We start from the raw sequence: 27551 nt of genomic DNA, 5'->3' as shown, positions 1-27551 counted from the left end.
ATGTAGAATATTATTGGATCCTTCAAACTAAATTAGGGATATCAAACAGGGCTGATATTATCTCCATTTTGTAGTTAAGGTAAAGCAGGCTCCAAGAGGAGAGATGGAGGGCTCAGTGATGTGTCCCCAGCCCCTGAATGTGACCAGGGCTGTGAAGCTGGGCCTCTCAGATCCCTCACCCAGGGCTGCTGTTATCATCCAGCCTGACCCGCAGATTCAGATAATGGGGAACCAAAGTGGGACATTTGTATTACATTCTCTATTTGCATTATTTCACTCCTCAAATTTGATGAGTATTTGCATCTAAATATAAATAAGTCAAAATACAGGTTCTGTGAACCATTTCTGTAATTTTTTTTACTACAGTCTTTCTCAAAGATTCCTTATTTGAATTAAACTTTCAACATGGTGAAGTTTACAACTTGTGATTGTTATGTGATCCGATTTTTGAAAGTACTATTAGGTCTGTGCCACTTTAATACATTTATAACACTCGCTTGGTTCTCTTATTCTATTAGAAGCATTGCATTTCCTGCACACATCAGAAAGATGCCTGAGGAGTTGAGAAACCTACCGAATGAATAAATTAATTCAATACCTACTGAGCAATATGCTAGGTGCTGAAGGCACCCAATGGGAAAAAAAAGCAAAAAATGAAACTCAGTCTCTGCTTTCAGAAAACCCAGATCCTTTTGAGAAGAGCAGATTCACAGAGATGACCATCTCTCAGCACAGGGTGGTGATATGGGTAGGCAAGGCTTCAGAGGGGTCCTAAACTGAGTAGGGCTAAGGAGAATACACTGAACAAACACAGATATAAAGGTATTCAAAACAGGTGAGATAGGAGATACTAGCTATTGGAAACAGTATTGTTTTTGTTGGAGGGTCCAGGAAGGAAGAGGCTACAGCAATTTAGTGGTGTTTCTTGAATTCAGGTGGGAAGTGCTGAAGTTATACAGGGGGGAAGATTGACAGGGTGGAGTATCTTGTGGGTTATAAGAAGGAGCTTAGACATACTTCCGTGGGTAACTGGCTTCTGGAAGGATGTTAGTCAGGTAACATTCAGAACAAGTTTTTATTTTTGTTTGTTTTTGTTTTTAAGTATTCTCTCCATGCATCAGAGAGTTGCTGTCATATCAATTCCCTGCAAAAAACATGGATGTCAAAACAGGAAGTGAGTGACACTGTTAGGAACATCTATTTGAAACATGTCTCTATGTATATGACAGACTAGCTATTACATCAGTTCCCTGAAAAAATGCTCTTCTGAACATACAAGAGGTATCACTCACAAACCATATTTGCTACATGCGTGTTTAAACGCTTCTGTACATGTATTACAGAATGGCTATCACATCCATTCCTGAAAAAACACTTGTCTAGATTTGCATTTTAAACAGATGATTTAGGCAGTATATGGAGCTTATTCCTTGGGGAGTCAAGGACAAAATCTAGGAGACAAGTGGCAGTAATTCAAGGGCTATGACTAGAGTTTGAACCAAAGTAGTTAAAGTAAATATGACACAAAGTTCAACAAAAGGGAAAGCAAGGTATTCAGAAATAAAATCTGCCTAATCTATTGAGTGATAGGTTTGGGGAGCAGCAGTTAAAGAAAGGAGAGTCAAACTTCTAGCTTAGACAGTTGTCTGGACAGGAGGAATTGGGGCCAGTTCAGTGTCTAAATGTTTAATTTGTGTTATCTATGGGGTATCCAGATAGATGCATCCGGCACATGGCTGGAAAAATGACTCTAAAGCTCAGGAGAATGATCCAGGCTTTTGATAAACTATTTAGAAATCACTAACAATCAGGTGAGTGCTAGTTGAATCCTGGTAGATAAAAATCACAGGAAGAGTAGCTATAGAATGAGAATAGTGACTAATTTAGTACCTTTGAGGCAACCAAGATGGAAAGGAGGAAGGGAAGGTATGAATGACACAGAAATGGTGTTAGGCATGGAACATGACACAGGCAGATGGGCCATTAGTGAAGCCAAGAGAATTGATGATATAAATAAGAGAGTAATCAGAGTCATCAAATGGCTTAAAAAATGTCTTCTAAATTTCCCAACAGAAATGCACTGGGTGACTTTAGCAGATGCAGTTTTAGTAGACTGGTTGGGCTGGACTCATGTCATTATAGGCAGGCTAATGAGTGGATGGAAGATGAGGAAATAAAACAAATAAGTGTGAAATGTTTGCTAAGAAGTTTCCTTGAAGATGAGCACAAGGGAAGAGCTATTAATGAAGATTCAGGATCGACTGAGGTTCTCCTCTTCTAATGAGAAAACTACTTCCTCACAGTATTAATTTGAGGAAAAAGTATTAATTTGAGTATTAACAGAGAAAAAGCCCTATGTTATCTCCATTCCTATTAAATGGTGTCATCTCCAATGCAGGTCTAAGTTTCCAATACTATATTGAAAACATTTTGGGAAAGTATTCTTTAATTTTTAAAGGAGTCTGGGGAGGATTTGACTTTCGTTTAACAGAATGCCATTCTGTTAATGCACAGAATCGACAGAGGAGCTCAAGGTCCGGAGCCACAGCACGGAGCCCTTACCAAGGCTGGACAGCAAAGAAAGAGGGCATCATGGGACGTCTCCCAGAGAGCCCATCAAAGCTCAGGAATGGGATGGAACACCAGGGCCACCTGTGGTCACCAGCAGACTGGGAAGATGCTCTGTGAGCCCCACCTTGTTAGCAGGAAATCACAGTTCAGGTAAGAAAGATAGCAAATGATCTCCCAGATGGTAATTCTCCATGCATCTAGAAATTTCTTTTATGCAGTTGTCACATAGAGAATCATAACCACAGATATCTCTGTCTCTATTCTTAAGGAAAGCGTAAAGTAGCTCTTTACACAAAGGGCTCTGATGACCTTTTGTGCCCCTCCACGGAGCCTCATTCACAAGGACCCTAGAGAAGTGGATGGTGCTTCATGGAGCTGTGCAGTGTGGCAACTCTGCCATCTTACAACATCTTGTACTGAATTTCTTCAAACACATCCGGAGGCATTATCTATAGCATTTTTAATGTATGAAGTTTAAGTGATTTTGGGTTTGTGTCTCCATTGCTTCCTAAAAAAGAATTTAGGCAGCTGGGAAAAAATAAGCAATAAGTAAAATTGAAGATAAAAACATAACAAAGGCAATCTGAAGGCAGTAGAGAACATGGAGTCATGGTATCTATGTTCTCTACTGCCTTCTGATGAGCTGAAATCTGTATCTGGACTTTGATCTTGGTACCAAGATCCAAATCTAAGTCAAAAGAGTTAGAACATTTTAATCTAATAGACCTGTAAATTTCACAAGTTGAAATTAAAACATGTGATGTAATTTTCATTGTTATTAGATAAATATTACTAGAATTAATTCTGTAAAAGCAGCATATGTTTGCTTTGAACTGATAAATCTTCATGATGGACTCACAGAGAGCTGTCAATTGAAGTAGATAATAAATACCAAGCAACCTCCTGTGTTTTTCAGGTTTCTATTCTTTAAGAGTGATAGGGTTCTGAAGAAAAGACCAATCTTTTAATGTTCTCAACTGTGCTACTCATCTTGGAAAGCAATTTACATGAATTTAGCCTGTGGTCTCTCTGACAGTCATGCATAAAATTGAGACAGGATGAATGATCTCTGTATTTGGGAAGGGCTGTCTATAGGAGAGTCCCCGGGCAAAGGTAGAACAATTGCTTCCCCAGACTTAAAATGTAACTTAAAGCTTTGGTGATGTTGCCATGTCATGTATCATATGGATGGCAAATTAACAGCATGAGTTCAAATCTTGGAGAAGCATCATTATGTGAATTTAGCAGAAAGTAAAAAATATATTTTTGATAGGCATATGAGAAGAAGATATCTGTGTATTTTGTCAAAAAGAGAAAGAAAAATAAGGAACAGAGATTTTGTAGGGAAAAAAGCTATCTCCCAAAGAATGTTGGCATCATTATTCAATTGGGACTTACGGTTAGTTTTTGACTTATTATTCATATTTTAAAGAATTATCTAAGTATGTGCCAGCTCTATCCAAAACACATGAGCAATATTGGCTCCTACTGTGACTAGAGATATGAAAACAGAGTGCCTGTTATGTAACAGCCACTGTTCTGTGATCTGAGAGCACAATGATGAATAAGGCGTTCTTGCATTTAGATGTTCAAAGTCAAGTATGAGACAAATAGATCATCACAATACAATGTGTTATATACAAATAATATGTGAAACTGAAGATCAATCCATTTTTTCTGGGAGTGTATGATTTGGGCAAGAACAGTCAGAGGCTTTTGGTGGATAAAATAATAATTGCTTGAGGATACTTGAGCTAGAGTTTGAACCATCAAGAGCTGCTCACCGGGGCAATGACGCAGAAGGAAGAAATCTGCCTTCTGGATAAACACCTAAAACATAAGGGGATGGGACCAACTGTTGATGTGAAAAGTGAGGGGAAATTGACTGAAGAAAATGCAAAGTTGGTTGGGACCAGATAGTAAGAATCCTGAAGGACCTTGTATATTAGATAGAAATGCTTTCAGCACAAGTACCAGTGACCAGTGGCTTAAGGGGAAAATGGCCTGTGTTAACTCCCATAGCATCCAGTCTGGAGGTAGGCAGCTCCAGGTGTTTTGCAACTGTTCCATGATGCCACCGATGACCCAGGAAGTCTCCATCTGTCTAACTCTCCCCTTCTGCTCCCCTTGATGACTTTTTCCTTATCGTGATCTATGACATTTTGGGCATCATGCCTCTGCAGACATTTTCCGCTAGTTGGTCAAAACTGGGAAACATGTCCTCTGGACCAATTATTGTGTGAGGGGAAATGAATTTCCATGAGCTTAGAGAGGGCTCTTTTTTTCTTAAATCGGGGGGCCTTTGACTTGAATCTGGAAATTAAATCATCAGTCCGTGTTCAGAGATGAGGGGAAATGATGTTACATAAGCAATGGGCAGTATCTGCCACACCATGGTTAGGTTTTGAGTGTTATTTAGTGGACATTTTATATCCATTTAAATATTTTTTAAGATAGGTGTAATGTAATTCAGTTTTCATCACAAAAGATCCAGCGATGACTCTAAGAATGGTTGACTGGGAGGCAGTCAATACAAGATATAGAACAAGCTTTAGGTGAGAAAGTCAGGACTCAAATGTTGATTCTGTGCTCTGGGATATCTAATTGAGAATATAGTAAACAGCTGCAAGTACAGGTCTGGAGTTGAGACTTATTGGTACTGGAGACTGAGCCTAGAGACTTTTGGAGTGGTGAGAACCCTAAGACTGGGTGATTCTCAACTAGAAGGGCAGGATACTGAATCTGGAGGGGGAATCCAGATTCCAGATTCAAAGTGTGAGCAAAGGAAAAAACCTGTGAGATCAACAGAAATGGAACAATTAGATGTTCCACATGTAAGCTTTTACTGAACACTTAGTAAGTTGCGTAAAAATAGGTCAGCTGTGATATGTCTTGGCACTTTGAAATGAATCTTTCAAGAAATGCAGAGTGCAAATATAATTTATAGCATACTTTTACTTTCTTCCACTGCAAACTCCTGAGGCCACTCTCATGTTTTATGGCATCTAAAATCTTCTTTCCTGGTTTTTTCAGCTCTGTTTGTAGAGCAGTAAATGGTCTACTGAACAGGGGAAATGACATAAATATCTTCAACCCCTCACGCTCTTCATCTTAGATTATGAAGGAGGCAGACAGAAGGGGAAGAAGAAAAGAGCTCTGTTACACCTTTAATAAAGACATTTTTGTATGCATATTGGAAGAAATAGGATGTATAAGGGCAAATGTCAAGTCATATAGATAATGCTAGTGCAAGTTAGGGATTCTTATGTGAAAGCAAACCTGTCAACATGAACACTCAAAAGAGCGTTTCAATTACTTGAACTCCCAAATAAACCATTGCAAGTGTATCCATCGAGGGGCTACCCTTATACCAGTTTTGAGGGAGAAAAGGAGAATAGGAAAATGTTTGTTATGTTTGTAGTTTTTATTTTTCTGTAAAGAAAGATCCTAAAATGTGCCAATTCTGTACTAGAAAATGTCAGTTCCACTAGCAAAAATATATAAAATGAGACTATCTTAAGTTCCCTCACCTTTTGTGTTTGAAACAAATGATGCACCCCTTCAAGAATACTCCTCAGTGAGATGGCCTTGGTCCAGAAAAGACAAATAACCAGTGAGGAGAGCATTTTGGAATGAAAGAGAGTTCAGTCAGAATTTACTCTTTGTCCTTCCCTTCACACACTGTCTTCATTATCGTCTCCTCGCCCGTGGGCCACTGGGCCACTCAACTACGAATCCCCCACGCGAAACTCTAGAAATGCAACTGACAAGCCTCCTTCCTGAGCAGCCAAGGGACCCAGCTCCACACCCGACACCCCAGAGGAGGGAGGGGTTCACCCGGTCCTCCTCGTGAATCCCCCCGACCTCTGCCAACTTTCTGCCTCTGTTTTTTTCTTTCTTTCACACACACACACACACACACACACACACACCAAATGCTACCTCCTCGTGAATCCCCCCAACCTCTGCCAACTTTCTGCCTGTTTTTTTCTTTCTTTCACACACACACACACACACACACACACACACACACACACACACACACACACACACACCACACACACACACACACACACACACACACACACACACACACACCCCAAATGCTACCAGTCACAGACTCTTGCTTTACAAGAAGTAGTTTAGCCCCTTGAAATGGTTGTTCCTTACAGCTCTTCTGAGGAATGGAGGAATTGCTGAAGTGAAGCGAGGGGATGTGTCAGGAGATCTCAGTTCTAATTAACGGAGCCACTGGTTGCTGTGGTCTTTATTAAAGGCACAGTTGTTTAGTAAATCAGAGATTCCCCAGAGGGTGATTCTTGAAGGAGGTGGAGGACTGGAACCCACATGCCCAAGAAAATAATGGGAAAAAGCAGAAATTATGCAAATAAATATAGTACTAACAAAAATTCAGATCTCCACCACTGAATCAATCAATCCATGGTTTCCAAGCAGCTTATATCTAACTCTGCAGTGGTTTCTGGGGAAGAAAGATGCACACACACAGATGCACACACAGATGCATACACACATACACACATGCTTGTACACACACACAGCATGTACTATATAAAACAGGTTCTGCCACTCAAAAAATCTATACTTCTTTATGACACAAAACTATTAACCATAAATTAATTAATTAGGTCATAATTAAATATATTATATTCATGATTATATATTATTGTTTACTATATACTTAATATCATTCAGAAAAGAGAAAATTAGTGTGGCTTGAAAAAGGATAGAGGGCTTAATGGGAGATATTGAGTTTTAAACCAAGATTATAGCAGGTCTTTAAAAGTTCGTTTATTATTATTATTGAATAGGAATAGATAGAGAACTTTCCACATGGGTGAAGAAGGTAGACAAAGGCTGAGGCAGACCTCTCCAGGTGCCCTGGCCAGGCCAGCCTGACTGAAGAAGTATTTTTGAAAGTAAACTCAGAAAGTTTTGGCTTAATCCTACATAGAACGATCTTAAAAGACCTCAGCTTCTGTGTGTCCATCCTTGTGTTTTTCTGCTGTTCTGAGAAGGCCTGCCCTGGGCTGCAAGCTGAGATGCCTAGAACATAGGCAGGTAGCATTAGTGAGTGAATTAGGAGGGGACCTCCTTCAAAACAGGCATGTTTTAACTGCACATTTCATACATACTTCTTCACTCCACCAAGAAAATAATTGCCCCATTTTTTGAAACTTGAAGCCCTTTTGTTCTAAGTTACACATTTCCATACTTGTTAGAAGCTTAGACATGGGAAAATATTTCTTCATTGCAAAGAAAATCCATTACATATTAGCAAACATCAGGGCTGAATGATGCAAATGCAGGTGACCTGGAAAAACAGGGACATCTCAAGGGCAGAAGCTCCTTAGTACCAGCTGATTCTGGCCATGAGAAATACCCACCCACAATCCCCAGATTTAATTCTATCATGTGAAATCTCCCAGTTTTTAAATACAGCTCAGTTTTCAGAAAATATTGAATCAAATCATTTACTTCTTTGGCTAGGTAATGCAAGGGCTGACAATTTGCATTTTCTGGTTTGTAGAATCAAGTGATGCCCATTCCATTCAGTGAAGACATGGCATTGACCCTGAAGCACAGGGTGGTTGGGTTATAGTAGAAGCAGCAGGAGCCAGGAGACATCCTGCTCTCCCAGCTTTATTTTCTAGGAGCTGCAGCTCTTTGAGAAGGCTATGCCGAGGGTAAGATGGGGTATTAGGAGAGGCATGTGGCCTTTGATGATCAGAAGGGATTTCTGAACTCTCAAAGAGGAAGACAGGCCTGGCATTCCCTGAATAGTAAGGACCAGCAGCCTATGAACCCACGGCATCCTGGCAAAGTGGCCAGCATCTCACTGGGAGGGAGGACGGGTGCAGTAGACTTTGTATAGGGCTTTTGGTGAGGCTGGACATTAGGCTGTATGCCAAAATACAGAACTCAGTACTTTAAGAGGCTCTCTATGCTTGGAAAACAGAACCCTGTACTCTCAGGTGGACTGAACACCGGAAGAGATCTTATATAGTCTGCACAGCAGTTCTAGGCCTTTTCATGACCCATTGCAGGAAAGCATTTTCCACCACCATTCATGAGTCAGTCCTTCATATCCAAAAGGAGTCCTGGGCACACAGTTTCACAGAAGTAAAGACAGATATGGATTTGATTTCATTTAATGAACACAAAGAAATACAGCCTTTCTTGCATACCACATTTGCAGAATAAATTTTATACAAATTCTAATACATGCATAAAGTATAATACAGTGGCTGAGCACTGAGGTTTGGGCATCCAGCAGATCTAGATTTAAATCTAAATTCTATTTTATTTGTGATTACATGTCCCTTCATCTCTCTGAGCTTCATTTATAAAAGATGGATGAAAATGGTACCTAACTCATAAATACTATTGAGAATTAAAGTTGAGAATTAAATGAGATAACATATTAACACACTTAGTGTGGTGTCTGGAACACAGTAATTATTAAATAAATACTAATCATCGTTAGGATTCCAGATACCTTCGCAGATATCTTTGCAACAGAGCCAGGCGAGCCTCTGGTCTGGGGCAATGTAGGCATCTGAGCAGGCCCTGAACTGAGCAGGATTTAGACAGAGGGGGCAGGAAGAGAGACATGCATCAAAGCAGCCATGGGTCGTTTTGCTGGGGATGGTGAGATCTCCGGCCCCCACATGGTGCTGAGCACACCCACACCCCAAACTATGGCTCATAAATCATTTGGAGCCCTAATTCATATTCTAATCATATAATTTAAGATTGGAAAGACCACAAATATATTAGGGCATGAGCTGAAGGCCTAGAGTGGATACCCACGAAGGATGGGGGCCATTGAATATAAGCAGCACAAAACTGGGATTTAGGAAAGGGAACTGCAATGGAATCCAAGAGTGTAGTCTTTGGATAGTGAATTTTTACCAGTTGATTTATAAGGAAGATGCTTTCCTCTTGAAAATTCTGAAACATGTTTACTGTACTTTACTTGGTAATGCTGGAGTCACTGGCTAGTTTTGCTGATAAACGTCCTGGAAGCTCTAACTCAATAGCATTCATGATTCAGTCCTTCATACTTGAGAAGAGTCCCATGCACACAAACCTAGAGAAGTGAAAAACAGGTGAGCAGTGTAGCTGGGCAGCAGGACTGGGAACTGAGGTACAGTATTTATGACAACAATTCCTGGCAAACCGTAATAAATCCATGTAGTTTTCTCTCCCCCACCCCCACCTCACCACCTTCCTTTTCTGTGCAACCAACTCATGCTTTGCAACAATGTTAATAAATTAATATTTTGGTGGCAAAGACTTGAGGAAATTACGTAACATACTGTGCTCTGATTTCTCTATCCATACAGAAAAGATAAAAGAAATGTCACAGCGTAGGTCTTTATGAGGATTAAATTTAAAAATGCATAGAAATGCCTAGTATAAAGCTGGCTTATGATAGCTAGTAGACCAAAGTTTATTCTGTTAGCATTCAATTTTACTGCAGAAGTCTCTGATTTTTTTTTTCTAAGACCAAGACTGAAACATTTCCTTTGGAAAGCTCTGCTCATTGCAAATATAATATAAGGTTTTCTTCAGCTACACATAATATAACTGGTCATAGGGCTACTATTCATGCAACAGCCTGTGCTTTGTTTATTTGCACATTTTCCAATCAAGATTTTTAGGACAGTGTGATGGCCGTTTTTGGATCCCTTTGAGTTTGCATTTATTAAATTTAAAGAAAGGGACAGATGCAGGGTTTAAAACTTGGTTGCTGTATTGTGCAAAGTTATGAAAAAGTAATCTTAATCTCTCTCAGTGTTTCTGTTCTGTTTGATGGTGAGAATGGAATTTAAAATCATCTTGGCAAGGATGTGGAAATCACATGAAAATTTGATATCCCCCAATGTATACATTTTCCTTAATAATAGTCAACTTAATCTTCATCCATCCATTTGTTTGTTCGTTCGTTCATTCACTCATTCATTCATTCATTCCCTTTGTGTTTATTTTCTAAGAAATACTTAGTCAGCATCTACTCTGTGCTATGCAGGGGCTAGGCAGGGGTGCAGGTGTGCAACGTAAATATGGCCAGCTGGACCCTGTACTCTCAGAGCACCTAGTCTAGCAAGGAAGACAGGAACAAAAATACAGATTCTTATAAGTGTTATGGAGAGGAAATACTTGATTTATTTTCTGGCTAAAAGGAAGGCATTTCAGGCAAGTTTCCTAAAGAAAGTGGTATTTAATTTGAGACTAGCATGACACGCTGGAGCTCGACAAGGAAGAGGGGATTGAGTGTTCCCTGCAGCTCACTTACTGAGGTGTGGATGAAAAAGATTTATTTTTGGAACTTGATTAGTGTTAAACATTTTAATATGCTACATGATTCCCAAACTATTTCCTCTTCTCTTTCCTCCATTTCTTCATGTGGACTGGCAGCTTTGGGATGCTATTATGGCAGTAATGGTCCCAAGTACTCCCCTCTCCCTGTATTCACGCCCATTGCAATGTGCTTTTTGTAGCTCGTTATCAAGAGTAAGGCCTATTTCCTGCCCCTTGAACCTGGGTTGGCCTTATGTCTTGCATTGACCAATAGAATGAGATGCAAGTGACTTTGGGCCAATTCTGGGCCCCAGCCTCAAGAGGCCGTGAGGGCTGGCTCTTTTCCAACCCTTGCGAGGCAGTGCACCATGTAAGCAAACTGGAGCTAGCCAGTTGGACAATGAGACACATGTAGAACAGAGCCGACAGCCCTCAGCCGGCCAACCCCCAAACACGGAAGAGAGCGCAGGATGACATAGCAGGAACACCTGGATGGCCCACAGCCGACTACAGACAGACAAGTGAGCTCAGCCCAAGCCCAGAGGAACCACCAGCTGATCCATGCATTCGTGAACAAAACTAAATGAGCGTCATTTTAAGTCACTGAGTTGGGGCGTAGTGTGACATATAAGTAACTGATAGAAATACCCTGGTCTATTTGAATTTTGCTGGCTTTCCCTCAAATAGAAATGCCTTGCTATTATGACCTCATGAGTAGAGCATGCTCACTGAGAAATGAACAGTCAGGAACATCCACCCTCCCGTCTTTTTCCTCACCATCTCACTTTTCAAAGCATCACTTTTCACTGTCACAGTTGCGTCATTTAGGGCCTGTGTATTGCTAAGCACCTCGAGGTCTCCTATATTTATTTTTACTATGCAACAGGAGCAAGAAGTCACTCTGGAAGAGTTCAGGCCTCTACTGTAGTTTGGGCTCCGCTGTAGAAGACTGACTAACTTCCTGCTTGGCTCCACATCAGCCCCAGGCAGCTGGGGGCTTCAGTGTCTGTGACCCTCCAGGCTGCCATTCTGTACCATCAGCTCAGGCAGCGGAAGAGTTTTGCACATCTGCTCTCCTTCGCAGTCATAATTGGGTGCTTGCTTATTTCCTCAGGGAGCATTGGCCAGATCCCAGTTGCTAGGTTCTGCTTAGCATTTTACACACTAGAGTTGGACTCTCCCTTTCTGAATTCTAGTAGTGAACACATAACAGAATTCTCATTTGGACAGTCCTTAGAGGGTGATGCAAGCCATATCCCCAGTAGCCCCACTTTTATGTCTCTGTGGAAAACTGTTAACTTCTGCCTGCTAGAATTTGCATTCATCAGAGAAATAGTTTTGTTTGTATTTCTCCTGATACTGGTGATACAGCTTTGAGAAACAACCAGAGAAGGAGAACTTGGAATGAGTTAATCATTTTAAATAGCCAAAGTATATCTTTATAGGGTTCAAATGTAAATAAACAGGGTATAAAATGTGGAAGGCTAATTTAAAAAAATGATAGTAAGCCATGACTGTCACGTTCCAAGGCAAAAAGCAGGACCATGGAAGCAGAATTTGCAAAAAGGAAGTGATCAAAATGAATTTTTCTGTCCTTAACTGAACTATCATCTCTAGCCTCAGAAAATGGTTACAAGCTAAGAGGCTAGACACAAGGTATTAGAAATTTGTGATAGAGTTTGTACGTGTGTGTGTACATGTGTGTATGATGAATCTCCATCCATGACAGAGGAGGGATGAGAAGTGAGAAGCATCTCCCCCAGTGGAAAATAAAGTGAGAGACTTTAGTGGGACCTGGAAATCTTATTTGTTTTCATCATTGGAGGCATATGTAAAAAAAAAGTATCAGCGGTTAGGTAAATGACCTATGACCACAGAGCAGAAAGTTGCTTGGCAAGTTACTCCAGCCACTGGTGATGGGTTAAAGATGTGGGCCAAGTGTGCCCCCCATGGACCCAATTAGGCCATGGAGAGCAACCCTGGAGGTGGCTTACGTCATGTGGCTGCCCAGAGCTACAAGGACTCTCGGTGCAAGGTCAAGGTGCACTACGGGATGCCCAGTAGACAGACAGCAAGGAGATCTCCAGGTGGAGATCACGGGAGGCCTTCAGGGTCACGTGAAAGCAGCCCCAGAGTGATAGGTGTTCACCTCTCTTTCTGTCCCTGCCACAGAGCGAAATGCCAGTACATGCTAGTGCCAGTCAAGACCTTTCCCATGCCCTCTCTCTTCCCCTCATCCTATCTCTGCCCCTGTGGGGGCAAACACAGAAGGGACTAAGTGGGGGGGCCATCTCCTCTGTGTGCTATTTAGCAGGGCTAAATAGGTGAAGGAGAGAAGTGTTTTCTTGAAATAAAGTTCCAATGGTAGTTAAAGCAAGGAGCTAGGCTTTTAAATTACTTCCAAAAGACATTCTGGGACTTCAAGAAATTGAAGGATTTTTAATTATCAAAATGCAAAGGAAAAGCTCTGGGACTTGGCCTAGGGTTCATCCAAAGGGCAAGAAGAACTGCCACCCCCACCCCCACCCCAACCCCACCACCAGGTAGTTGGAACTGTTTGTGGGGAGCAAAGAATGACTGTTTTCTGGTTGTATCTAAGGTCTTCCATGTTCAGATTGTGTCTAAGGTCTTCCATGTTCAAATTAACAGCTAAATGAACAAGTTTAAGGAAAGTAGGATCTTACATAATGACAAAATTTGCTGTAAGATGATTTCAAATTATATTTACCCTGAATTATGAAATTTAAGTTTATCCCCTTTGTGGATCATCTTTGAGCCATTTAAAATTATGTGACTGAACTGAAGCTCATGAGAAATCAAATATATTATGTAGACTTTTGATGAATAGCAGATTCGAGTGGATTTCAGGTTCCTGATCCATACTGCCACATTTTCCCCATGATTTAATTAGGTTGGGGTTCCCTGTTCCCACCTCCATGATCATGAATTCATTCATTTATTCAGCCATTCTATTCACTTCTTCTATTTTTTCCAATCTTAAGTTCTAAACATTGAGCACGTGCCAATGGGGGTGGCAGCTGCTAATCACAAAGGTTAAAAATGTAATTACAATCTGTGACAAAAGCCCTGGACCAAGGAAAATGACACCATACACTCTGTGGACTCTGTTACATGACTTCCTGACAACATGGAAACTGAGATGTCAGGTGAATTAGGAGAAAGAGCGATCCAAGGAGAGGACCAGGAGGTGCAGTGACCCGGTGACGCTAGGATGTGTGTGGGAGAGTGGCTGGGAGGAGGAGAGCAGGGTAGCATGGCGAGTGGGGAAGCCTAGTGCCTGGCAAGGGCTGGCCGAGCTGGCCACATCGGTGATTCGGGTCTAACCTAAAAATGACAGGAAACCATTTATGGATTTTAAACTCAGGGTTTGTGTGAACTGATTTACAAAGCCAGCTAATGTATTATCATCTTAAACCAAGGGAAGCAGAATTACAAAGACAAATATGTTGCCCCAAATAACCTGCCTCATAAATCCAAAGTAGAAATGTTTTCTCTGCTCTCCAGCCCATGAACTTTCTCTGTTCCTATAACTAATGGAGAGATACTTGTAACTGATTGTTTTGATATAGCTAAAAACTGATTCTAGAGAACCTAAGTGCTCAGTTGTCTTTTCCCCTAAAAAATAGCGCTGATGGTGTCTGCCTTCAAGGAGCTTCTGCACCTATGATGGGGATGGTTTTTTTACAGCAAGAAGGCATTTTTGCCCCCTGATTCAATAAGACAGGACACACTAGACTTTGTTTTTCCATAGTTGATGGGATTTTTTTCTAAACTGCTTATTTTCTTTTTCCTATTTTTTTTTTTTTTTTAGCAAGATTGTTTGTTAAAGTTACAGGAGCAGTTGAGAATCAAGGAATTTGGTGACATTAACTGTTATGTATGTGTGTTTAAAGCCATGTACGGGTTTTAAGCTTGGGTCTTACTTGGTTTAGTTTTCAAAGTCTGATACTTATTTCATATGCTATATATAATTATATGTGTGAGACACACACACACACACACACACACACTCCCTTAAACTTAATTTCTACTAAACATGGGCATAGCCCTTGAGATTATATCCTATACTACACCATAAAACTGTTGGAAAGAATGCAACTGGTTAGTAATTCATTCTTGTTGAAGAAATTCTAAATATCCAACTACTCTCTGATTCTCTTGGGGAAAAATAATTAACCAGGCATAAGCAATTCAGAAAACGCAGAAGGTGACTTCATCTTACTTGCCTGTCAATAGATTAATCCTGGTTAAGAACCGTGATCACAATGCGCAGGCTCAAATTCTGACGGTAGTGCCAGCTCCTTGTGTCTTTCACGGCAGGAAACCTGGCCCCACCCTGTGCCCTCTGTGCCAAGAGTCCTCCCTGACATTGGTCCTAGTTGGCAGCTGTTGGCTTTCTTTGGAAAGGCCCTGCAGGTACGATGCACCAACAGTATTCACAGAGAATGCCTGTTTCGGTGAAAAGCCATAAAAGACATTATAAAGAAGAAGGTTCAGACTTAATGCTGGACATTTACAGGGACTCGTTCTGGAATCTTTGTAAACCGACGAGGATACATGTCAAATAATATTTGCACTGCCATCTACTGTTCAAGACAGGCACTGCAATTTCCTCTTTTTTTAAACATTAAAATCAACAGAAGTCTATTCTGTATTTTGGAAATTTGGGAAAGGTAAAGAAATGGAGGAAAAGTTTTTTTTTTAAAAGAGAAATGTATAAATAATTCATCTTACACTGGCTTCATTCTTTAAAATGTGGTTTAAACTAATTCATTCAATAAGCACTTCGTGAATGTTTACCAGGGATCAGTTATCATGTTACTCAGGAGAAATACAGTGCGGAATGAGATAGACAGGAAGCCTGTCCTCACCGAGCATACAGGTTAGTATAGGAGGAAAAGAAAGGAAGGGGGAAGGAATAAGTACACCAGAGAGAGTGGAGTGGCATGATTAAGCGCCTAGAATGAAAGAAGAGGTGCGGGACTTTAAGAGAACTCAGTGCACTATGGCGGCGGCAAGACTAGAGATGACCTGATTATGTAAGCTGAGCCATGTGTTCCACTGTGAGGAGCCAGTTTAGATTCTATGGTATTATAAGAAGAGCAGATGAAAGATCAGATTCACCTTTTAATAGTAAAACCAGCTAACATTTCTTGAGCTCTTATTACATATACATCAATGAGGTGAAATCTACATTTATTATCTTATTTTATTCTTACAATAATTTTATGAAGTAGGTACATTTATTTCTCCCATTTTACCTGTGGACAAACAGAAGCTTAGAGTGGTCAAGTAAATCGTCCATGGTCGTTCAGCTAATAAGGGATGAGAGGGTAGCAGCCCTCATTCAAAAATAAAGCTGTTTCTCAGGACCTCTAGCCAAAGTATGAAGACAGCTCTCATTGACTGACTTGTATCACATGTCCACCCCTGAACCAATCAGTGAGGCCAAGGGGTTAGAATGATGGACCGGATGGACCTGAGTCACATGGCTACTTCTGCAGCTGGAGTTCAGGCAGCCCCTGCAATGGAACCATAAAAACTGAGATTATTGATGATATTATCTCCAAAGAAAATTCAAACTACTGTTCTAGGAAAAAGAAAAAAAAAAAGAGTCAATGGGTTCTGGACAGGTGAAAATGACAGATGACCATTACCCCCTAGCCCCATAAATTAAATTTTTTAAAATATAGTTTTGCCGTGTTTAACCATTTACTACCAAAACTTTTGCCAACAATTTCATAAAATTTTAGCAAATAGCAAACTTGAGTTGTGCCTGATCCTACCAACATTGTTATAGAAAATGCACAAAAAGCAGACCTGAAAGGAGTTTTAAAAGTAGTGTGACTTTTTTAAACTAGTTCATGATCAATCAAAAATATTTTTGAAGTCGTGGCAATTGTCCCAATAGATTTCATTTATGAATATGAAAGAATCAATGAATAAATCTTGAAGTTTGCTTTTTTATTATAAGTGATGAAAAAATGCCCTGAGAATGTGGATGTTTTCCCTTAGGTCTCATGGGCAGGCTGTAGCTTTTCTTGGGCATTGCTATTGGGATTTTTCTAGGGCAGTATTTTAAAATCGGTGGTTCTCAAATCTCCTGGAGTTTCAAAGTTTTTCCCACATTTCATGATATTTTCTTTGGTTTCAAGTTTTGTGTTTTAAATAACTCCACTGGCAAATCAGTTGTATAAAAAGTTACCTTTTTCAGAAAACTCTTTGGGGATTCAGAGTTTGTATAAAGCAACAGTTCTCAAACTCTTTAGTTTTGGGACCCCTTATGGTCTTAAAAATTATTGAGAATCCTGAAGAGCTTTTCTTTTTTGTGAGTAAAGTGTAACAGGATTACTCATATCAGAAATTAAAATTGTGAATTAAAAAGTTATCTATTCATTAAAATAAACCCATTATATATTAATAGAATAAACATTTTTTCATGAAAAATAACTATTTTCCAAAACTGTAACAAGTGGTCAGCAGATTGAGATTGTTTTACATGTTTGTAAATCTCTTTAATGTCTGGCTTAATAGAACATAGATTCTCGTATCTGCTTTGCACTGAATCAGTTCTGGATTCAATCAGATATATTGTTTTGGTGAAAATATATGAAGGAAATCTGGCTTTGTATAGATGCGTAATTGAAAAGGGAGAATATTTTAATAGCCTTTTCATATAATTGTGGATATTCTTCTTTTATACTCTTCCCAAACTCAACAAATAGTTTCATAAGGGTTAGTTACATGTCCATAAACTCATCATGTTCTGTTACATTAAAATCCATTGGTCTAACTTGCACTTTCAATGGATCTTTTTCCCATGCATGATTTATAAGATCATGCTATAGAAAATATCCATTCACTAAGTCATGCAAATCTTCCATATGTTAACACATTTTGCTATAAAAATCAATACAGCACATTAATTAATATCAGCACTGATATCCTAAGAAAAGTCCTTGAAGTATTAGAATGCTGTCAAGCTCACAGTGGTGGATACAAGCTTTTCAAAATTTTTGCTTGACAGCTCAAATTTATCATTGTCAACAAATCCTGTCAGTTGTCTCATTAAAGCAATAAGCTCATTTCATTCATTTCTGAGAAAATGTCTTACCAAATATCCAAGTCTATGTAGCAGTGAAAAATACATGATTACTAGTATAGCTTGATGCTGTAGCTTTGATGTGCTAAGGTAACAGCAGCAGATTTATCCATCATTGTTTTTGGACTTTCAATGCATTTGTCAATACAGTGTGAAAGGCAAATAACACCTTACTTAGTATTTGTATGAAAATAGTTTTGACTTCATGTCCTCACTTCCGCAATGGGTCTTAGAAATCTCCAGAAGTTCTGCTGTAGGGTGAAAAGACATGACTGTTACTGGAGATCAGACTGAAATCTCCAGCCGCAGTGGATTTGACCATGTATGGTATTTGATTAGTCTTCTTTCTAGACACATATATTGCTTAATTTATGCCTATAACAGGCATTGAGTGGTTCAAGGCAGAAGCACAAAGACCATGACTATTGAAACAGAATATGGTATCAGGGCCATAAAAATTAGAATATCTGGTCATATTTTGTCTCAGGATAGTTTGTTCTTTAACAAACCACAAAAACCATGGTATAAAGAGGATATATCACTAGTGTCATGTCCAGTTTTAATTTTCACTTATTAGGAATAGAGTTTTCACATTAATAAGGTAGGTGATATAGAAAATTTAAGCCAGGATTCTACTTCATTTTGTCAGTTAGAAACAAAGCATAACAGGTTTCAAAAATAGGTGAAATGGTTTTTGTCATATATTTATTTCTAATATCCAATGATAAAGGGATTTTATTCTGTTCTGTTTGTTTATTCTATTTTTGATACCATGACACAAAGTGAAATTTCTCACCCCGTGGTAATATACATTTGATCCTGATACAAATCATAGTATCTCTTTTCAAATTTATATCTTGACAGATGGATTTTCTTTATGCAATGATTTTAAAGATAATTAAGAAGCACATATTTCCTATTAAATAGGTAAAATGTGTTGCTTTATACACACATACCTTAATTTTCTTTTCATGTAAAATAAAGTATTTTTTTAAAACAAAAGTACATTTTCATATTCAGCTGAAGTGATGAAGATCCTAAGGGTGTTTCTGAAATTGTACATTAGAATACAAGAGGCCGTCAAATAAAATAAAATAAAAACTGTTAATGCTCTGCTATGCTATGTTGTCATGTAAGGAACCAGCCATATATTGCAGCATCTCGGGCATCCCTATGTGATAAGCAGTATTATTTATATTCTCTCTACATAAGAAAGTGGAAGACAAGGAAAATCCCAGTTAGTCAGATAGAGAAAGCATACAGAGGGCACTCCTAACTCCATATGCATGTGATTCGCTTTGTCTTCTAAACAGTGGGTCCTATAGTTCTCCATGTCCATCACTGGATCATAAATCCTACCCATCACATGGCTGCCTCGCTTCTCTCTGGTTTTTAAGTCTTCACCAGAATTCTAGTATTCCTGAAATGAATTAACAATTACTTTAGCATCAGTAGTTTTACTATCTGACCCTTCCAAAAACACTAGGATCTTGCTCCATGATTATAGGGCAGTGGGACTCATGGAAAGCTATGTAAGTCTTAGGTGCCTCCTGAGAAGAAAGCTCCATGGAAAGCTGGAGAGAAAGAATTTCTACTCTCAGGGTAGTTTTCCATCCTGCTGATTTTCTTTTTCTGTGGTCACACCAGCAAAATGATCCCAGCAATGATCAGATTTGTTTTATTTTTTCAGCCTTCAAAATCACAACCCCTAGGCCTATGAGCATCTTAGGGATCTATAAAAATATTTGATATTAAAAAAATAGCATCAAAATTCCAAAAGAGACCACCAAATTAGCATTAATGAATATTTAATTAAATCAATACCAAGTTTGACATTAGGTCAACCTAATTAATTATTAAATTTAGTGTTAAAACAATTCCACTACACTTCAAAACAATTTCTAGATTAGACTAATAGAGCAAAAATGTCTGAGTATGCTTGATTGCTGTCTAGAAATCATCATCAACCATGAATTAATTAGGTTATTCACAGTCCGACAATTTTAAAGCAAAATTATAAAATTTCATTCAAATTATATACTGAACAAGTTGCATTTAGTATGAGACAGGAGGGTATTTATTGTATATGTTTGTTGTCATGTATATAGAAGCTTTAAAACAAAGTTTTCGGAATCCATGACATTTTAACATAGTCTTGACAAAATTGCCTCTTAGTGTTAAAACACCAATTTATCTCAGATAGCATATGTGTTATTTCAAAGAAAAGGTCTTCTCCAGAAATGAAAGTAGAGTTTGCAAGAAGCATACTTTGGAATATTAAATAAAGTCCTCTCTGTGGCTTCTCCTCAGCCTTGAGTCATTGAGTGGAAACTTTCAGCAGTATGATTGACTTGGGAAAATCATGATATGTCTCTGCTAGTAAAGAATATTGTGTATTAAAAAAAACAAGATGGAGAAAAGATATGTCTCCTCAGAATTTAAGGGATTTTATTTCTTTGATGCTGGATGAAAGTTTTTTCTTTGGTGAAAAGGCACAAATCTCGTATTGCTGAGTAGATACAGAGGCTGAGAACAGTCATTTGTCTTTGCTTTCTGAAAGCAGAGAGAACTCCGATGCTCCTGATAACAGTGCTGGACACCTGGGAGATGATCTGCTAACAATATCAAGGGACATAATCCTGAACAGAAATTCAGTTCATCTTAAAGCAAAGATGAGAAATGATTGAGAAATGACTACCTTTAAAAAAAACAAAATAAAGTGATCATAGGTTGTATGCACTAAGAATAAAAAGAAAGAACTATTGAGTAACACATTCCAATGGATACTTACTTAGTAAAAACTTTACTATAATGATGAGTTATTATCTTAGAAAAATTTCATGATAATATCTTGATATTGGTTTATTCCAATAAGTTAAAATTAGTTCCTTCCTCCCTCCTTCCCTCCCTGCCTTCCTGCCTTCTTTCTTCCTCTTTTATTCTTTCTTTTCTCATCTCCCACTCTTTCTTTCTTAATCTACTAACCCTTTCTTGTTCACTTTACACTTGATCTTCCCTGAAATTTCACAAACAACATGGGATTGTTACAGACAAGAGTTTACAAAGGAGGGGGGTTTTCCTTGGGTGTAGGAAGGACAGATGCCTTCTAGTTTATAATTAATCTCTTAATGGAATGATGTTCTCTTGGGGGAGGAAAGCTGTATCCTAGATCTCTTTTGAGGGATATGTCCATTGTTTTTGACCCCCCCCCCAAAGCCTTGGCAATTTTCAGATTAGCAAAATTCAGGATGGCAACTTACTATTTTTAGTTCCAGGCTCCTAAGCCTCACTGTTCAATGCAGTGTATTCCCAAAGGTAAGTGAGCAGGAAAAATTATGATGCCACAGCCCTAGAGGATCTCTGAGAGGCCTATAATAGGATTTTCTAGGATTTGGGGGACTTCTTCAGATAATTCTTTTGAATTCAATTCAGTTGAATGTGAGGAACATTCAGTATTTTTTTCCTAGGGAAGGATGGCAAGAACACTTAAATTAAAAAAATAATCTAAGTTTACACAGCTAGTTGAATAGACTCAAAGTCATATCTAAGTCCAAAGCCCATTTATCAATTTTTTTTCACCACTTAAACCAGAAGCACAGGTAAAAGACTATTTGATTTGCCAAGAAAGAGGTTCTTAGTGCTCTTTAATAATTATAATATGGGGGTGAAACCGTTGTTTAGTAGTTGGAAGCAGAGATAGGAGAGGAAAGGGATGTGTGTGTGTGAGTGGGCATCAGCTTGTCTTATTCTGTATCTGTATCTGGTGGCTGTGAGGAGTGGGGAGGACCTCTTGGAAGACAGCTGGCAGAGGCTGAAGTTGGCAGTTAAGAAATCACGTGACATGGACGTAGCAAAGCTCTTTTCTGAAGTGTGTTCATATAGAAATGGCAGGAAGATAGTGTTTCTATGTAGTGGCACAGCCCATTTTTTTTCTGCCAACAGAACTGGGCACATTCCTGCTCTCTGGCATCAGTGTGTCACATCAGTAACTTAGTGATGTAACGCCATGTGAGGCTAATTGTTCAGTGAGTGTAATTGTTAAGTCAAATGTATAAAGAAAGGCTTTCTGAAATGCATTTGTGTATTTGCAATGCAATTATTCACCTTGCTGAGCCTCAGTCTTCTAATCTGTACATTGGGAGCCCTGTGTAACTCTGAAGAGTGTCCTGAGGATTACAGATGATCTAAGTAATTTAAGTATAGCTAGACTATACCAAGCACTCAGAAACAAACAGCTAATATAATAGTTTGGGATAAAAGCACAGATGCCAATTTTTCTTTTTATGACCTCTCCTCTCGTTTATCAAATATCTTCAAATATATCTGAAAATCAGTATACCATAAATTCTATGCATCTTGGTTGAAGAAATTTCCATCCCCAAATTCTGATCTCCAAAGTATCCTGCCAATGACCTATGCAGCTCTTTGGGGATCCTTAAATAGAGGAAGAGGTGGGGAGTGGTTTTTAATTTTGAAAAAAAATGAAAGTCTTAGAAATGGTTATATAATTTATAGGGAATGAAGATAAATTAAAGAAATGTTACAATGAAAACCTGAAAGCAGCCAGCACAGCACAATGATGATGAAAGAAAGAAAGGAGGGACGGAGGAAGGAAAAAGGATGGGGAAAGAAAAGAAAAAAAAGAGAGAAAATAAAAGAAAGAAAATGAAGAGTGTGGAAAAGACATTTTAGGACTTGGGAGACCTATGAACCAAAGCGGAAGCAAAACGCTCCCCGAATGGTCATGTCACTGGCTTTTCCCCATGGGATATTGTTCCTCTAGTAATATAGAAACTAACCCCTAAGGGGGTGAGGTGCACAGGAGAACAAGACCTCTGCTTCCACAATTTGTTTTTTATTCCCAGGAGCTGATCTGCAAATAAAGCTTGTTTTAGACTCCATTGTTATGAAATTATTTCATCACCCGCCAGTTATTAGCAAACATCAGAAACATTTGGTGATTTGAAAGAGCAGGCAGCAGACAAGCAGGGGCTCTGAGAGCCATTCCATGTCTGCAGACATTACTAGACTAATACTTTCTCTCTGGCCGTGTTCACAGAACCGAAAGTAAGCTGCAAGCTGGGCCGGTCTGCGTCCACATCCGGCGTGCCCCCGCCATCAGTTACTCCTCTCAGGCAAGCCAGTGACCTGCAGCAGAGTCAGGTACCACCATCGTTAGCCAGTCGTGATTGACTGCCTGTGATGCGACATGCCAATCGCTTCCCACCTCTGTCTGTCATGTGTTGCTGTAGACAACTTTCGCATTTCCTTTTCTTCTTCTCTGTGTGTATGGGTTGAGGGGATGAGTTGTGGCAGTCTGTGTTTTCATCCAAAAAGGAGTCTTTCTTCCCTGTGATTGGTGAAACTTTCTTTGCTGTCTGTTACCAAATCGTTTTTTGTCTCTGGTTTCCATCCTTCTGTAATATAAATGTAGTAAACTTGTATTATATGTATTGACTTAGTGGTTATTTTTTTAAAATTCTTTCTCCCATGTTTTGTGTATTTTTATACTGTCTCTGAAAATTTATCAACTTTGATAAATTTATCAACTTTGTTTTATGTAGATTTCCTTTTCAATGTTTTGTCCACAACACTTGCACAGATGTTGTCGATGAATTTGTACGTATATTTTAGCTTTTATCCTATTATACTGTAATATTTGTGACTGTTTGATTTTATTTTTATTTAGCTTGGAGCATGATTGTGTGACACTGTGAATGTCGATGTCCTTATAAATCTTGATATACCAAGTCATTTGGATTGAACATGGCAGCTAGTCCTCTTTCTTAGGCCATAAAGACAAATCGAATGACCTGATAATCTAGATATTTACCAAAAGCTGTAGATTAATAAGGCGATCTTTAAATAAATGACTTTTCTCTCTCATACCAATAATATCAGAAATGTCCTCAGAAAGGGGATGTAAGTGTTCATGCATGGTAAATGAAATCTCTATTATCACTGGAGGAAAAAAGATAAGAAATAAAGGCATAAGCTAAAATATCATTTAATCCTTTACAGTAACAATATGTTGCTCTGATGTTCATTTGGGTACATGGTTATAAATGGGGAATTTAGTATGGGGAAAAATCACTACACATAAATGTTTATCTATAACTCACCCAATAGGAATTCAATACATTGACTTAATTTGTAAAGCTTTCTTGTTGTTACTGTTAAGTATTATGGATTTTAAATAGAATAATGTCATCCTGGAGTGGTTTCTCTCTGCTTCCAGATTTAATCACTGCATTCATAAAACTCTTTGAAATAGTAAATTATAAAACTAGGCATGATACCTCTGTGGGAACTGTCCATTACTGATTAACAAATTACATATTCATCAATTATTTAAAATGTCAAGCTATTTAAAAAACATAACCAAGCAGAATAATTGCATTTTTTTCTAATGGGAGACCTGGTGCTTTTTAGTATTTTGGTCTTGCTTAAATGTGCACAGGATGTGATTTATGAATGTATGAAATATCTACAAACACAAGAGATGAGAGGCTTCTCTCAAGGGCATCTCAAGTGTTACTTAGAATTTCTGTGTCTTAATTTAAAATGTTAAATGCCTTCATAAATAAATGTATCCAGTTCAAACACTTTTTGGGTATAAAAGACATAGAAACAATAAGGCAATGAATTAATACATAAATAACACAACCTTATTAAGATAAAGTACCATCCTATTTATTAAAGCTATTTCAAAAATATTACATTTACCAATATTTACAGTTTAAAATATTGTATGCAGAAAGGAGATTATTGTAGCTAATTGGCAGAACATTGCATTAATATAATCTATTTTCCAAGGACATGTACCTTGCATTAACATTGTTCTCAGTTACACAGAGAGGTGTTGTATTCTTTGTTTTTTTATTTTGTTTTTTTCCTAATCATCATTGTTTTACCCTAAACCCCTTTAACTCTCAATGAAAGCAGATTTCTGGTGTAAACTTCCAGAACAGAAACGAGATACAATCTTTGTGCCTTTACCTTATCAGCTCTTTGCTCATCTCTCACCTGATGGAGCATTCTTTATTCTTCAAAATATAACAATCTAAGAGAGCCCCATTGCTTATGGGCCATTAGTTCCCTTGGTGACCAGCAGAAGTTCTGGCACACAGCCATATGGTAGATGAGCTGTCAGGGCTGGGAATTAAAGGCTGGTCTCTGAGTCTCTCTTCTGACTGGTTGTAATATTCACCTATTCGTCTACTCTAGAACTTAAGGGATGAGCATGGCTCTGAAGAACCTTGCTGAGCATTCCTATAACAGCACTGAACCAAAGTCAGTAGATACCATTGAAGATCCTCTTTTCACCAGGCTCTTGACTGAGATGTCTCTTTCCTCTCCTTTGCTCAGTAACCCAAGGCAATGGGGAAAGACATTTAAACATATTGACTCTAAGAGTGAATATTCATACGCCAGCTAGGGTAGGGAACACCCAGCATTACCAAATAAATGATCACCCTAGTTATTTTTTGAAAAGTTTCTCCACCATTAGAATTTTTAAATCTAGTAATTATTACAACTCAGAATGCTTAACAGGAGGTATTCGATAATAGAACTCTTGCTAGAAATCAGGGAAAACCATGTCATATATTTAAAACAAACAAAAGCAATCACTAACCCTGATGGTGCTCATAAACTGAGGACTCTGGCTTTAGGAAGGCTCTGCCATTTCAGCCACCTTAAGGGACATCACGGCTTGTTCAGAAGGAACTGTGTTTTCTTTCAGCTCATTTGTTCCTATCCTTACTTCTTTTCAAGCCACTGTTTTCACTTACCACTTCACGTCATGGCTGGTTGGAGCTTTCTAAGGAGTGCTGCAAGAGTAATAACAGAAGTGCTGGACATTGCTTCAGCAGAGATGTGGAGGTGACCCAAAGTGCCTGACCCCACCCCCAGTAGCCTAGGCCAATGATGACTACACACCTCCAGAGAATGTAGACACAGTAGTTACTGACCGACACACAGAGGAGCCTAGGGCCAATAGTGACGGCCAACCATAACGTCTGTTTGGTGTTTCAGTCTGTTTTGACTTCAGGTAACTACAGCAGACGCAAGATTGGTATGAATATATAACCTCATCTGACTAGAAGTTCAAAATACCTAAGAGAAAATGGGACACTCAGGAAAAATGTATGCGTTCTAAAGTATTTAGAGTTTGTTCCACACCACATAATATCCTCTTAAACTCAGAAAGATGGAAAACAGATGCTTTTCTTTCTGAATTCACCCTGGAATAAATGGACTAGACCTGGGGCAACACACTCCCTTGGAATTTTATTGCAATACATATTTTTTGGCATTTGTCGTAATGCAAATCTTTGGGAATTAGACTGAATTCTGAGTCTGCCATGAGAAAGCTGTTTCCTTAGCTTTAGAAGTAAAACTATAAAAGTCAGGTATTGAACTTGGAGCACATCACTTTTTTTTTTTTTTCTGTAGTAACATAGAAAGCCATGTGCTCAGGAAGTGTGAGCATTTTTAGACAGTAGATGATGTTCAGATGATTCCTCTAGGTCTGGCTGAGAACAAACCTGCCTCTAAAGCGGTCCCCCTTCCATGGAGGATGGTGCCATCCACAGTCTTGCCACCTCAGGAGGGGAGGTAGCCTGTCCTCGAGAACTCATGCTCACACCCACACCCTCATTCACCAGTGCACACACTTCACATTTTCCAAATAACAGATCTCTGTGGAATCAGGGAATAATCACAGAGCTACCAGTGATCTAGGCCCTGAACTGAAATTTTACTCTTTCCCTGAGGCTTGTTTATCATCCTAAACTGGATTATCATAAATAATCCTTGGTTTGGGGGAGATGGTAGGAAAAGGCCAGTTCTAATTTTCTTTAACATACACTTTGAAGTCTGATGGGTCCACATTTCTTTAGAAATGTAAAAACGGCCTCCAAAGCCATTGTCTCCTGTTCCTCAGGCCTCGTGTGGCATGAGAATGGCCTCCTCAGCAGCCAGGACGGGCCTCACCCAGGCGTGTCCCTTCTGCGTACTTAAAAGCTGTTATCCAAGCAAACAAGCCCAGTGACTTTCAACTTGTCCCTTCAGGATTATTCTTCAACTGCTATTTTTGATGGCAGCCCTCTGGATAATTTCCAAGCTAACATCCCCCTTCAGCTTGATGACCTACCAGGGGCTGTGGGTGGGGGTAACGAGGGTCTGTCCCAGCTGCCTGACAGCAAAAGGCCTTCTCTTTTCCTTCAGGCTCCAGAGTTATGTCTGCACGCCAGCCTCCGGCCAGTTTTCCTAGACAATGAAGGAACATGTTACAGTGCCCAAAGCTTGAAACATGTCCAGAGTGTGTTTCTGGACATGCCTGGATGTCAAAATTATTTTTTAGTTACGTTAAAATAAGAGGAAGGTAAATCATCCACAGACAGAGATAAGGGATCAGTATATATGAAAGACAAAGGGTTAGAATTTAGGTGGATTCCTTGACCAGGGCCGTGGCCAGTTCAGAGCGCACTGCCCATGCCCAGCACAGTGTGCGACTCCTTGATCCTTG

The 27551-nt window shown here is 39.1% G+C and overlaps 1 protein-coding gene across 2 annotated transcripts in view; it reads left to right on the top strand.

Annotated features, from left to right (window-relative positions):
• NYAP2 (neuronal tyrosine-phosphorylated phosphoinositide-3-kinase adaptor 2) overlaps positions 1 to 27551 on the top strand; it is a 245473-nt gene that overhangs the window by 178599 nt on the left and 39323 nt on the right. For both annotated transcript variants that reach the window (XM_036997806.2, XM_073218042.1), the window contains 2 exons: positions 2515 to 2721; positions 23079 to 23182. In XM_036997806.2, the coding sequence (XP_036853701.2) occupies positions 2515 to 2721; positions 23079 to 23182 (311 nt within the window). The remainder of the gene's footprint in view (positions 1 to 2514; positions 2722 to 23078; positions 23183 to 27551) is intronic.

Source organism: Manis javanica, chromosome 12, assembly GCF_040802235.1.
Source record: "Manis javanica isolate MJ-LG chromosome 12, MJ_LKY, whole genome shotgun sequence".
NCBI lineage: Eukaryota > Metazoa > Chordata > Mammalia > Pholidota > Manidae > Manis > Manis javanica.
The sequence above is the reverse complement of the archived record's forward strand: the minus strand, read 5'-3'. Positions and strand labels throughout refer to the sequence as shown.